This window comes from Pongo pygmaeus, chromosome 20 (assembly GCF_028885625.2).
Source record: "Pongo pygmaeus isolate AG05252 chromosome 20, NHGRI_mPonPyg2-v2.0_pri, whole genome shotgun sequence".
Lineage (NCBI taxonomy): Eukaryota > Metazoa > Chordata > Mammalia > Primates > Hominidae > Pongo > Pongo pygmaeus.
Window position 1 is genome coordinate 64,565,284 of NC_072393.2, and position 12,400 is coordinate 64,577,683.

At 46.5% G+C, this 12,400-nt stretch overlaps 2 protein-coding genes across 3 annotated transcripts in view; both read right to left on the reverse strand.

Annotated features, from left to right (window-relative positions):
* Positions 1–7,011, reverse strand: part of LOC129020304 (zinc finger protein 418-like) — a 35,320-nt gene extending 28,309 nt beyond the window's left edge. For both annotated transcript variants that reach the window (XM_054464445.2, XM_063658571.1), the window contains exon 1: positions 6,944–7,011. The gene's annotated coding sequence lies outside the window, so the exon portion shown is untranslated. The remainder of the gene's footprint in view (positions 1–6,943) is intronic.
* Positions 317–12,084, reverse strand: ZNF256 (zinc finger protein 256). Its single transcript, XM_054464448.2, has 3 exons — positions 11,805–12,084; positions 8,297–8,423; positions 317–7,011 (listed from the first exon to the last, which is right to left on the reverse strand). Exons 1-3 carry the CDS (start codon positions 11,835–11,837, stop codon positions 5,288–5,290), a joined length of 1,884 nt encoding a protein of 627 aa, XP_054320423.1. The 5' UTR covers positions 11,838–12,084; the 3' UTR covers positions 317–5,287.
* Between the last annotated feature and the right edge of the window lie 316 nt (positions 12,085–12,400).

Sequence of the window (12,400 nt, forward strand, 5' to 3'; positions counted from 1 at the left end):
CCCTGTTTGTAACTGACCACCCAAGTGTTTGCAAAAATATTAATTCACATTTTTGTAAATTCAAGCTCCCAGGCGCTAAAAATATTGTGAATGCCCCCAAAGGCTACAAATCCAAATTCGTGTATCACTTTATACAATCGTTTAGACACAAAATGCCTGCACTGGAAGCAGAGGCTGATAAACATTACTGTGTTATAATTCACATGAATGCATTCTTGTTACCGGATAGAATGTCTTGACTGTGAGTTGTCCAGTTGTTGACGCATTGAACAAAGAAGTGAACAAAACACACAAAAAAAGCAACGAAAGAACGGACCAATGAAAGCGCAGATTTATTGAAGTGAAAGTACACTCCACAGAAGTGGAATGTAGGTGTGGGAGCAGGCGACCAAGCGGCTCAAGAACCCCAATTACAATGTTTTTTAGGGTTTTATTAGGTTGGTGCAAAAGTAATTGCCGGTTTTGCCATTAATAAGCTAGAATTTTATAATACCCCAAGAGCTCTTTAAAGGCCTCCCATCCTATGAAGGGTTGGTGCACAACCAATCAGGGGCTGAAGTGGAGACTTCTGTCTTGTTACCACAGGAGTGAGGATGTGGCCTGTGTGCTGCCTCATCCTGCCTAGAACTAGCTGCACCTGCTGTTCTTTTGCTTCTGCCTTCATCCTTGGTTACCCTAATTCCCTATTCTCCTGCCTCACTCTGAGGCATTAGAGTTGGTTTTTCAGTCTGCCAGGGACAAGAGCACTAATCCAGATAGGACCATGTCAAGGAAGATAGAGGAGAGGCTAAAGCAAGAGTACAAAGGTGAATCAGTCATTCCCACGGAAAAACAACTCTCCTGCTTATATAGTCAATTATTGTGTCCAGTTCATTGAGCAAAACATTTATTCATGTAATATCCCTTACTTGGTATTCTAACTTATATTTTCAACTCATTTTAGGAACTTGAAGTCAGTCTCAGGTAAAGAATGATGAGAGAAATCTCAGCTTGGTATTGGTAATGGTGGTGATAATCTCCACCCGGAGACACTGGGCGTATGTTAAATAATCAAGCTTGTATCTTTCCTGGGAAGTGATTATCATTCGTTTCTCTTGTGACAGCGGGGAGTGTTCTGCATGAGGAACTAATATGACACCAGAAAAAGAGGTGAAATGCCAGTTACAGAAACTTATTACCAACGACTATCTAATAAATGCGATGACAGAAATAGCTCTATTGAAACATGAGTGGATGGTGAAAAAAATTTACACTTCACAGAAGTTTTCTTTTTCTTTCTTTTTTTTTTTTTTTTTTGAGACAAAGTCTCGTTCTGTCCCAGAGTGGAGTGCAGTGGCGCCATCTCGGCTCACTGCAACCTCCACCTCCCGGGTTCAAGCGATTCTCCTGCCTTAGTCTCCCAAGTAGCTGGGATAGCAGATGCCTGCCACCACGCCCAGCTGTTTGTATTTTTAGTAGAGACAAGGTTTCACCATGTTGGCCAGACTGGTCTCGAACTCTTGACCTCTGATCTGCCTGCCTCGTTCTCCCAAAATGCTGACATTATAGGCATAAGTCACTGCTCCCAGCTGACTTTACAGGGTTTTTTTTTTTGTTTTTTGTTTTGAGAAGGAGTTTCACTCTTGTTGCCCAGGCTGGAGTACAATGGCGCAGTTTCAGCTCACTGCAACCTCCTCCTCCTGGGTCAAGCAATTCATTCTCCTGCCTCAGCCTCTCAAGTAGCTGGGATTACAGGTGCCCGCCACCACACTCAGCTAATTTTTGTATTTTTAGTAGAGACAAGGTTTCACCATTTTGGCCAGGCTGGCCGCAAACTCCTCACCTCAGGTGATCCACCCGAGGTGGCCTCTCGAAGTGCTGGGACTACAGGCGTGAGCCACCTCGCCCGGCCCAGAAGTTTTAACAGTGATGTCTAAGAAGAGATGGAATTAAGGTCAGCATGTGATTATAAACGGCCCCCTTGTTGGTTTTGTCATTAAAATGAGATTTTTTTTTCTTTATTAAAAACATTGAACAATACCAAGGTGGAGAAAAGTTGTGCCTGTTCACCTACCTACTTGGGAGGCTTAGAGGGAGGATCACTTCAGCAAAGGAGTTTGAGGCCAGCCTGGGCAGCAGAGCAAGACTCTGTCTCTAAATAAATAATTTAATGAATAAGTAAAAACAGAAGGTGAAACCTGCAGTATAGTATTATCCTTATAGAATTGTGTCTCCCTTTGCTCATTATTCTGTGTGTCAATTATGTTACAAGTTTTTCATCTTATAGGAAAAAAAAGTCATAGATTCTATACAGATCTGTACTTTTTCTCACTTAGCAATATGGTTTGAACAATGAAAAGCTTCTTTTTCACCTCCCATTTGAAATCTGCTTATTTCCACATTCTATTTTTTTCCCCTTTTTGAGACAGCGTCTCAGTCTGTTGCCAAGGCTGAAGTGCAGTGGCATGATCAAGGCTCACTGCAGTCTCAACCTCTCAGGTTCAAGTGATCCTCCCATCTCAGCCTTCAAGAGTAATTGGGACTATAGGCATGCACCACCACAACCGGCTAATTTTTGTATTTTTTGTAGAGATGTGGTTTTGCTATGTTGCCCAGGCTGGTATCAAACTCCTCAGTTCAAGCAATCCTCCCGCCTCGGCCTCCCTAAGTGCTGGCATTATAGGATTCGGCCACTACACCTGGTCTATTCTTCTTTTTCTGATGTAGAACCCACTCAGTGACAGTGTAAGGAAAATGTCAAGAATCAGAAAGAGGCCAGATGCAGTGGCCATGCCTGTAATCCCAGCACTTTGGGAGCCTAAGGTGGGCAGATCACTTGAGGTCAGGAGTTTGAGACCAGCCTAGCCAACATGGCAAAAACCCGTCTCTACTAAAAATACAAAAATTAGCTGGGTGTGGTGGCACACATCTGTAATCCCAGCTACTCGGGATGCTGAGGCAGGAGAATTGCTTGAAGCCGGGAGGCAGAGGTTGCAGTGAGCTGAAATCGTGCTACTGCACCCCAGTGTGGACAACAGAGCAACTCCGTTTCAAAAAAAAATAAAGCCAGAATACAATACACAAGCAACTGAAGTATTTCAACAGCAAAGAAACCCTCAAACAATCCAATTTAAAAATGTCAAACGACCTGAATAGGCATTTTTCAAAAGACAACATACAAACGGTCAAAAAATATATTAAAACACACTCATCACTATCTGGGAAATGCAAATCAAAATCGCAATGAGGTATCACTCTCCCCGTTTAGGATAATTATTATCAAAAAGACAAAAACAGATGCTGGCAAGGATGGAGAGAAAAGGGAACTCATGGCCAGGCGTGGTGGCTCACACCTGTAATCCCAGCACTTTGGGATGCCGAGCTGGGTGGATCACGAGCTCAGGAGTTCGAGACTGCCTGACCAACGTGGTGAAACCCTGTCTCTACTAAAAATGCAAAAATTAGCCAGGCATGGCGGTGCGTGCCTATAATCCCAGCTACTCAGGAGACTGAGGGAGAAGAGCTTGAACCTGGGAGATGGAGGTTGCAGTGAGCCAAGATCACGCCACTGTACTCCAGCCTGGGCGACAGAGAAAGACTCCATCTCAAAAAAAAAAAAAAACCCCCAACAAAATACAAGAAAAGGGAACTCAGACACTGGTGGTGCAAATGCAAACTAGTATAGCCATTATGGAGAACAGTATTGAGGTCCCTCTAAAAACTACAAATATGCCGGGCGCGATGGCTCAGGCCTGTAATCCCAGCACTTTGGGAGGCTGAGGCAGGCGGATCACGAGGTCAGGAGTTCAAGAACAGCCTGACCAACATGGTGAAACCCCGTCTCTTCTAAAAATACAAAAATTAGCCGGGGTGGTAGCACGCACCTGTAATCCCAGCTACTCAGGAGGCTGAGGCAGGAGAATCGCTTGAACCCAGGAGGCGGAGGTTGCAGTGAGCCGAGATCACAGCACTGCACTCCAGCCTGGACAACAGAATGAGACTCTGTCTCAAAAAACAAAACAAAACAAAAAAAACTACAAACACAACTACCATATCATCCAGCAATCCCCCTACTGGGAATTTATCCAAAGGAAAGAAAATCAGCACATTGGAGACTCATCTACACCCCCATTTACTGCAGCACTATTCACAATAGCCAAAATATGGAATCAACCTAGATGTCCAACAACAGATAAATGGATAAAGAAAATGTGGTTTATACACACAAAGGAATACTATTCAAAGAACAGAATGAAATCCTGTCACCTGAGGCAACATGGATGGAAATGGAGGACATTATTTAAGTGAAATAAGCCAGGAACATAAACATGCACATTCCCACTCATATGCGGAAGCTTTAAAAAAAAAAAAAAAAAAAGCCGGGTGCGGTGGCTCACGCCTGTAATCCCAGCACTTCGGGAGGCCAAGGCGGGTGGATCACCTGAGGTCGGGAGTTCAAGACTAGCCTGACCAACATGGAGAAACCCTGTCTCTACTAAAAATACAAAATTAGCCGGGGTGGTGGTGCATGCCTGTAATCCCAGCTACTCAGGAGGCTGAGGCAGGAGAATCTCTTGAACCTGGGAGGCAGAGGCTGCGGTGGGCCAAGATCATGCCATTGCACTCCAGCCTGGGCAAAAAGAGTGAAACTCCATCTCAAAAAAAAAAAAAAAAAAAAAAAAAGCCTGGGAGACAAAGCAAGACTGTCCCCCACCCCCACACCCCCACACACAAAAAAAGTTGATCTCTTAGAAGTAAAAAGTAGAACAGAGGATACTAGAGGCTGGGAAGGGTAGTGGGTAGGCAGGAATAGACAAAGATTGGTTAAAAGCTACAAAATTACAACTAGACAGGAGGAATAAGTTCTCGTGTTCTATACCACTACAGGAGAACTAAAGTTAATAATATATAATTTCAAGTTGTTAGGAGGAGAATGGCAATTGAGACTGACTGTTCCCAATATAAAGGAATGATGAATGTTTGAGGTGATGGATGTGCTAATTACTCTGATCACTCTAAATTATAGGTATGAAAACATCACTATGTACTCCAGGAACATGTACAATTATAACTTGTCCATTTAAAAACAAATAACTTTTTTAAAAAAGAAACCATTTGGTTTTATGTGTGGATATGAGAGACAAAGTAGTATGTACACATATAAACTTATTTGTATAAAACAAAATTCAGAGAACATATACTAAATATAAAGCATGGTTATTGAAAATACATATTTATTTATTTATGTCTATGAATTTTGCAGGGACATTTCTCAGTCCATAACAGCCCTATGTGTGTTACCTAACCTTTATCCCTTGTGAACATTCTGATGTTTTAGGAGGTTGGAGTTGAAGGTAAAAAATTTTCCACAGTCACTACACTCATAAGGCCTTTCCCCACTGTGAATTCGCTGGTGATTAGTGAGGTTAGAGCTCTGGCTAAAGGATTTTCCACATTCACTGCATTCATAAGGCCTTTCTCCGGTATGAACTCTTCGGTGTTTAACAAGGCTAGAGTGGTTACTAAAGGATTTCCAACACTCACTGCACTCATAAGGCCTTTCTCCAGTGTGACTTCTCCTATGTCTAATGAGGCTGGAACTCTGGCTAAAAAACTTCCCACATTCACTGCACTCATAAGGCCTTTCTCCAGTGTGAACTCTCTGGTGTTGAAGGAGTGTAGAGCTATGGGTAAATGATTTCCCACATTCCCCACATTCATAAGGCCTTGCTCCAGTATGAACTTTCCAGTGTGAGATGAGGTAGGATTTACAGGTAAAGGATTTTCCACATTCACTGCACTCATACGGCCTTTCTCCTGTGTGAACTCTCTCATGTACAATGAGGTCAAATTTCCTGCTAAATAATTTTCCACATTCATGACATTCATGAGATCTTACTCCAGTATGAACTCTCTGGTGTTGGAAGAAACGAGATCTATAAGTAAACAATTTCCCACATTCACTACACTCATAAGGCCCTTCTCCAATGTGAAGTCTCCGGTGTTTAACGAGGTGACAGCTCTGGCTAAAGGATTTCCCACATTCACTGCACATATAAGGCCTTGTACCAGTGTGAACTCTCTGGTGTGTAATAAGGCTAGAACTATGGATAAAAGATTTCCCACATTCATTGCACTCATAAGGCCTCATTCCAGTATGAATTCTCTGGTGTGTAATGAGGCTAGAGCTATGGCTAAAGGATTTCCCACATTCACTGCACTTGTAAGGCCTTTCTCCAGTATGAACTCTCTGATGTATAAGAAGGTCATACTTCCTGTTAAATAATTTTCCACATTCATCACATTGATGAGGTCTTACTCCAGTGTGAATTCTTCGGTGCGTAATAAGGCTAGAGCTTTGCCTATAGGATTTCCCACATTCCCCACATGTATAAGGTTTTTCTGAAGTGTGAACTCTCAAATGATCACTGAGGCTACAGCTTGTGCTAAAAGATTTCCCACATTCACTGCACATGTAAGATCTTTCCCTAATGAGGTCTCCCTGGTGCTGAACTCGTACATGTTTGTAGCTGAAAGCTTTCACACATTCTCCCCAGTTGTAATGATTTTTTACACTGTGAAAGGCCACTGCACTCTTGGTTCTGTTTGACTTCTTTCTGGTGTGGGCAGCCTGTTGCTGAAGAAATCTTGATCTCACCAGGAAATCCTTCCCAACCTCCTTACAAGTGAAGGGCTTCCCAGATACTTCAAATGTGCAGCTGCTCAAAAACATGTCTCTGCCCCCATTGCTTCTGAAGTGTTTCTGTCCAACATGCTGCTTCTGGTGCTGATGAAGGTATGCAGTAAATTGTAATTGTTTCCTACATGCCCCGTCTGTATACAGTTTCTGACCATGGTGTGTTCCCTGGTGTTCAACCAAGTGCAAAATCTCTCTCAAGACTGGGCCACATATCTCACACGGGCTGGTCTTCTGGGGAGAAGGAAGGGCCTTAGGAATCCTAACCTGTGACATCCGCTGTGGAGAAGTGCTCTGCTGATAACATGCCTCCTCATCCCCTGCTCCAGAACCACCTGAAAGAAAGAAAATGCTGGTGAGGAGCATGCTGACTTTAGTGGAGTGGAGGTAGCCCATAGACAAATGTGCATCCAATGAACCCAGGAACTGAGTCCATGGGGTTGTTTTCAGGACAAAGGTGTTGGGTTCAAGCTGAAGATAGGGCTGCCTAGCAGAACTGGGCCTCTAAAGATCACAGAACTGGGAAGGGCTCATGAGTTAAAAAACACAGCCATGGGATGAGAAACATGGAGAAGAGGCAGGATATACAACTCATTCCTCTAGAACAATTTTCAGTGAGATCTGCTCTCCTGCTAACACATGCATTGTGTACAGGCATGTGTCCAGGCCCAAGAAAATGTGACAACAAAATAGCAGCTGACATACGTGGACACCTCATAACATATTATGTAGAGGCCAACACTGGAGAGCACTGCAGATAAGGCAGTGAGAAAAATGGGTGAGACATGGAGTCCAGAGATGTGGGGATTAACCCCAGGCTGGAAGTAAGAGACGTAGTAACCAGGTGGAGAGCTGACAAGCAGGCTAAGTATCAAGAATGGGAAAGAAAAGACAGTAATGAGGTTTGGCCCCAAATGTCATTAGCACCAAAATATTAGTCAAACAGGATATGTTTCTGGTATGATGTGAACATAACCCTGATAGAATGTCCTCCTTTAGGTGTTAGTCCCTAGGGCCAGGCTCCCTCTGAGTCTATCTTGCTGTGGGGAATCACAGCCATCCTCAGAACCACAGGGCCTGTCCATCTGACCCCTATGATCAAGAACATGGAACTTGGAATATGCAAGCACCCAAGACCAGCCCAGAATGACTCTGCACATGATAGCCTACAGGAAAAAAAAATAATACAAGGAGAAATTCAGAGGAGGATTTTGTAAGAGCCACTCGTAGTCCACATAAGTGGTGACAATGTCAGTGATAATAATTGCTGGCAGAGGCAGGCATGAGGAAGTGTCCCCTAGAGGAAGGAAGTAGAACCTGGGTCTTGAGGAGCCTCAGATCTGGACAATGTCACCTGGCCAGGGAGAGGCAAACAAGGTGAGATCCATGAGGCCGACTATAAGAAGCCTGACTCTGAATCTTTCCACATGAAAGGGAAGCAGGTGTTGCTTGCTCAAGGAGAAAAGCAGGCAACATACAACCTTAGCCCTACCAACCGCAGCACCTACCCAGGAACAGGAAGCTGTGTCAATAGTCCTCTTGTGAAGACACATCTGACCCTGGGGAAAGGGTAAGAGCAAAGACTAGCTCGGGGCATAGAGGTGGGTGTGAGGACCTTACCCAGGGAGGTTGTAAGTGTCAAGTTCTCCAGCATCACATCGTGGTATAGGCATTTCTGAGCCTCATCAAGAAGACCCCATTCCTTCCAGGAGAAGTACACAGCCACGTCCTCAAAGGTCACAATGCCCTGCCAGGATGGGGACAGATGAAACCACAAATGGTTTCTCCTCTCAGGATCCATAATCCTTCCCCTCACACATTTACCCCATGCTCATCCTCTTTCCAAGCTCCCCAACTCAGAGGAGAAAGCAGTCAACTGATGCTGTTGTCTCCTAATGGGGCTCTTGGTCACCGGTTGCAGCCATCAGTAACAAGAGGCAGGTGACCAAATACATGTATCTAAGCTGTGGGTGTGGCATAAGGGCAACCACTCCTTCCTGACAAGCATTCCTCTCATATGACCAAGGTCATGTAAGTCTCAACCAGGACACTGGGGCCATCAGGCACACTCCCTCTCCAAGTGCATATCTTTCATTACACTGCACATACCTCAGGTCTCCAGATCCCACTGCCACATGACCATGACGACCACTACGTCCTATACCACAGGCAAATCCTGGCCTCCCCACATGCTACCTGCGTGAAAGAGTGGATAACCTGGGCCGGGCGCAGTGGCTCATGCCTGCAATCCCAGCACTTTGGGAGGCCAAGGTGGGCGGATCACAAGGTCAGGAGATCGAGACCATCCTGGCTAACAGGGTGAAATCCCATCTCTACTAAAAATACAAAAGATTAGCCAGGCGTGGTGGCACGCGGCTATAGTACCAGCTACTCGGGAGGCTGAGGCAGGAGAATCACTAGAACCCAGGAGGTGGAGAGGTGGAGAGGTGGAGGCTGCAATGAGCCGAGATCACGCCACTGCACTCCAGCGTGGGTGACACAGCAAGACTGCGTCTCAAAGGAAAAAAAAAAAAAAAAAAAAAAGAATGGATAACCAACAGCCAAATACAAGACACGTGACATTGGACAAATGAGATCAACAGTTTATTAATTTTTTTTTTTTTGAGACGGAGTCTTGCTTTGTTGCCCAGGCTGGAGTGCAGTGGGGCAAGCTCTACCTCCCGGGTTCATGCTATTCTCCTGCCTTAGCCTCCCAAGTAGCTGGGACTACAGGCACCCACCATCACACCTGGCTAATTTTTTATATTTTTAGTAGAGAAGGGGTTTCACCATGTTAGCCAGGATGGTCTTGATCTCCTGACCTTGTGAGCTCCCCGCCTCGGCCTCCCAAAGTGCTGGGATTACACGCATGAGCCACCACGCCTGGCTGAACAGTTTATTAATTAAAGACAAATACTCATAGCCTGTGAAAGAATACCACACTCCACACAGGGCCATACGGAGGTAGTACTCCAGAAAAGAGTAACAACCAGGTGCTGTAGAATGTAAGTTTTGTAGCATCAAGATGGAGAAGCTCCACTGGTCCCCAGAGGAGGGGACTGGCTTGTTTGAATAACTCAAAAAATTGATAGGGAACTGGAACCCACTACAAAGTAATAAGCAGGAACTGTTCTGGTTCCCTGGATAAGAAGGGTTCATTTGGCTAAGACAGCTTATTCATGGGAGCAAAGTGGGAAGGGGAATTTGTTCTCAGGCCATCTAAGGCTGTATTGTTTTCATCAGATGTCAAGGCGACATATCATACTGGGCCTTAATTTCTGGCCTTATACCACAACTTGGCAGGCAGCATCCAGAGTGTGGATATAAACAGGATCCAAAATCCCAGACTTCCCATGGCTTACACTAGTGGAAGCAGCCTCAAAAATTTCTTTGAAGACCTCCCTGCCAGGCTGTATTCCTTGCCTCAAACGTAGCCACACAGAACCACAGGTGAATCACAGATAACCATGGCCCTATTCCACTTCTGTGCTGCACTTACCATCCCCTTGGCAGTCATATATCCACCTAAAGCTCATTTAAATCCCAGCCTCACTGGTCGCTCATCTCACACACAATGACTCTCACAAATGACCACATGACACTAACTTAATCTTCCAGCCTGAATGAAACACCCAGGCCCCATCAAGTTATCACAAAATCCTGGATACCTACAAAGTGGTGAATAAGCACGAGTTTTGGCCTGAGTGTCCTATGCGTTTGCATCCATCTCATGTCCATTCTTCTCTTGGGAGCCCTGGCCACTGCCAAACTACACTGTCTTGTACATACCTTGCCTTCATGACCACTTACTCTATCATCCTCCTCCCCGTCTTGGCCCACTAACAGCTTTACAACCAAAACCTGGAGCTTGCCCCACCTGACTGTGACCCACAGCTCACTCACTTGGTGCACACAACAGCCACATCTTGAATATCTGCACCCTGAACCACTCCCTAGATTTCAAGACCTGCACGTTCATCTGCCCACTTAACGCCTCCATTTAGTAGGCTCTGAAAGATCTGACTCTTAGCATGGCATAAACAAACCTGATATCCCTAGTAAATATTACTCCTATTGCCAATATGTTCATCTTAGTTGATGAAACTTCTTTCCCTACAGCTGCTAATACCAAAAACCCTGGGGTCTTCTCTGAACCCTCTGTTTCACTCCCTCACCACCTACATTATGTAATTTAGTTGTCCCTTTTGAAACCACACATCCGGAATCTAACCACGTCTCCTAAACCACGATCCTGGGCCAGTAACCCTCACTTGGACTAGTCTACCCTGATTTTCCTTCCTCCTCCCTCAACCCCCCAGTTTGTGCCCCACTGTGCACACAGATGAAGCCTGTGAAGACCTTGGCAAATTACCTCTTTTTTTCTGATTCAAACTTGCTATTACCTCCTGAAAACACACTCAACTTCTCAGGCAGCCACTGCATCCCTGACGCCTATCCTCCTGTTCTTTGTTTCCCACCAGAAAGCAAGGAGACTTGTGGCTTCATAAATGCTCCCAGCTCCGTACTGCACCTAAGCATTTGCACATCTTGTACCTTTCTGGAAAAACTTTCCACACCTGTTCACATTGGCTGCCAGAAATTGGAACAACTCTATATACCGGCTAACATGGACATAGGACCCTGGGCTTGGGGTTCACCCAAGGTCTTCAGAACTAAGGGCTGGGGGAACGGCACTCCACAACCCAGAGAACCTGTGGGTGGGAGTTAGGGCTAGTGAGGAGACTGGGAAACCCTCCCCTTCCTGGCGTAGGTTTCATAACCCTTTACAGCCAAGGGAAACGTGGAAAGAGCCAGGCCTCAGAGAAGAGCATCTATGGCGGTATTAGATGGGCTCAAGCCACCCTGTAGCCCCATGCCTGGCCTTGGAGCCGGGTGCCATCGCACTGGCTGTGTCACCTCTGTGCCCCAGGGCTCGGTGGCGCCTCTCATCAGGGGCTCCTTGCCAGTCGCGCCCTCCCTTCCCTAGCACACCAGGTGTTGGAAACGGGAGCCCCTCCGGCGAGCCCCCATGTCCTGTCCTGGGCTGCAGGGCCGCGAGCAGGCGCCCTCGGGGGTGCTAGGACTCCCGTGGGGAGGGCGGGGAAGGCCCAGAGGACGCGGCACATACCTGGGCCGGAGCCGTCAGCTCGGCCGCCGCCATCTGACTCTGTGGGCGGAGCGGGGCCAGAGAGGATGTCCTTATTCCGGGCTGGGCCGGGCCGGGCCGGAGTGCCCTGGGCGCCGCCGAGCCTCAGCCACGCCTCTGTGCAGCGGGGAAGACTCCTCTCGCAACTTCTCAGTCAGTCACGGATGATGCTGACCCAGCGCTCCGGGGCTTTCTACCAAGTAAACAGTCCAGACAAATGCCAAAACGACCGCCACAAGGAGGACAACGGAAGTCCCGCCGCGACCGCGCGTGCGCTTACGGAAACACCACCTTTCGGAGGCCTCATTGGCTGAAGGTCGCCGTCGCCCAACGCAGGCCATTCTGGGTAATGTTGTAGTTCCCACAGGCGCACGGCGGGAGAGTGAGGGTCGCCTCCACCGCCTTCCGGAAGTAAAGGCCAAATCCCTGTAGGGGGCGCTGGGAAATGGACACTCCAGGTTGGGGCGGAGGCGGGTCTTCGCTCTTTCTTAGAGGAGACGTACCCAGGTTTCTACCGATTGCTGTCTGCGAGTGTTTATTTGTTTGGAGACGTGTCATTTCATGTGTTCCCAGGGGCA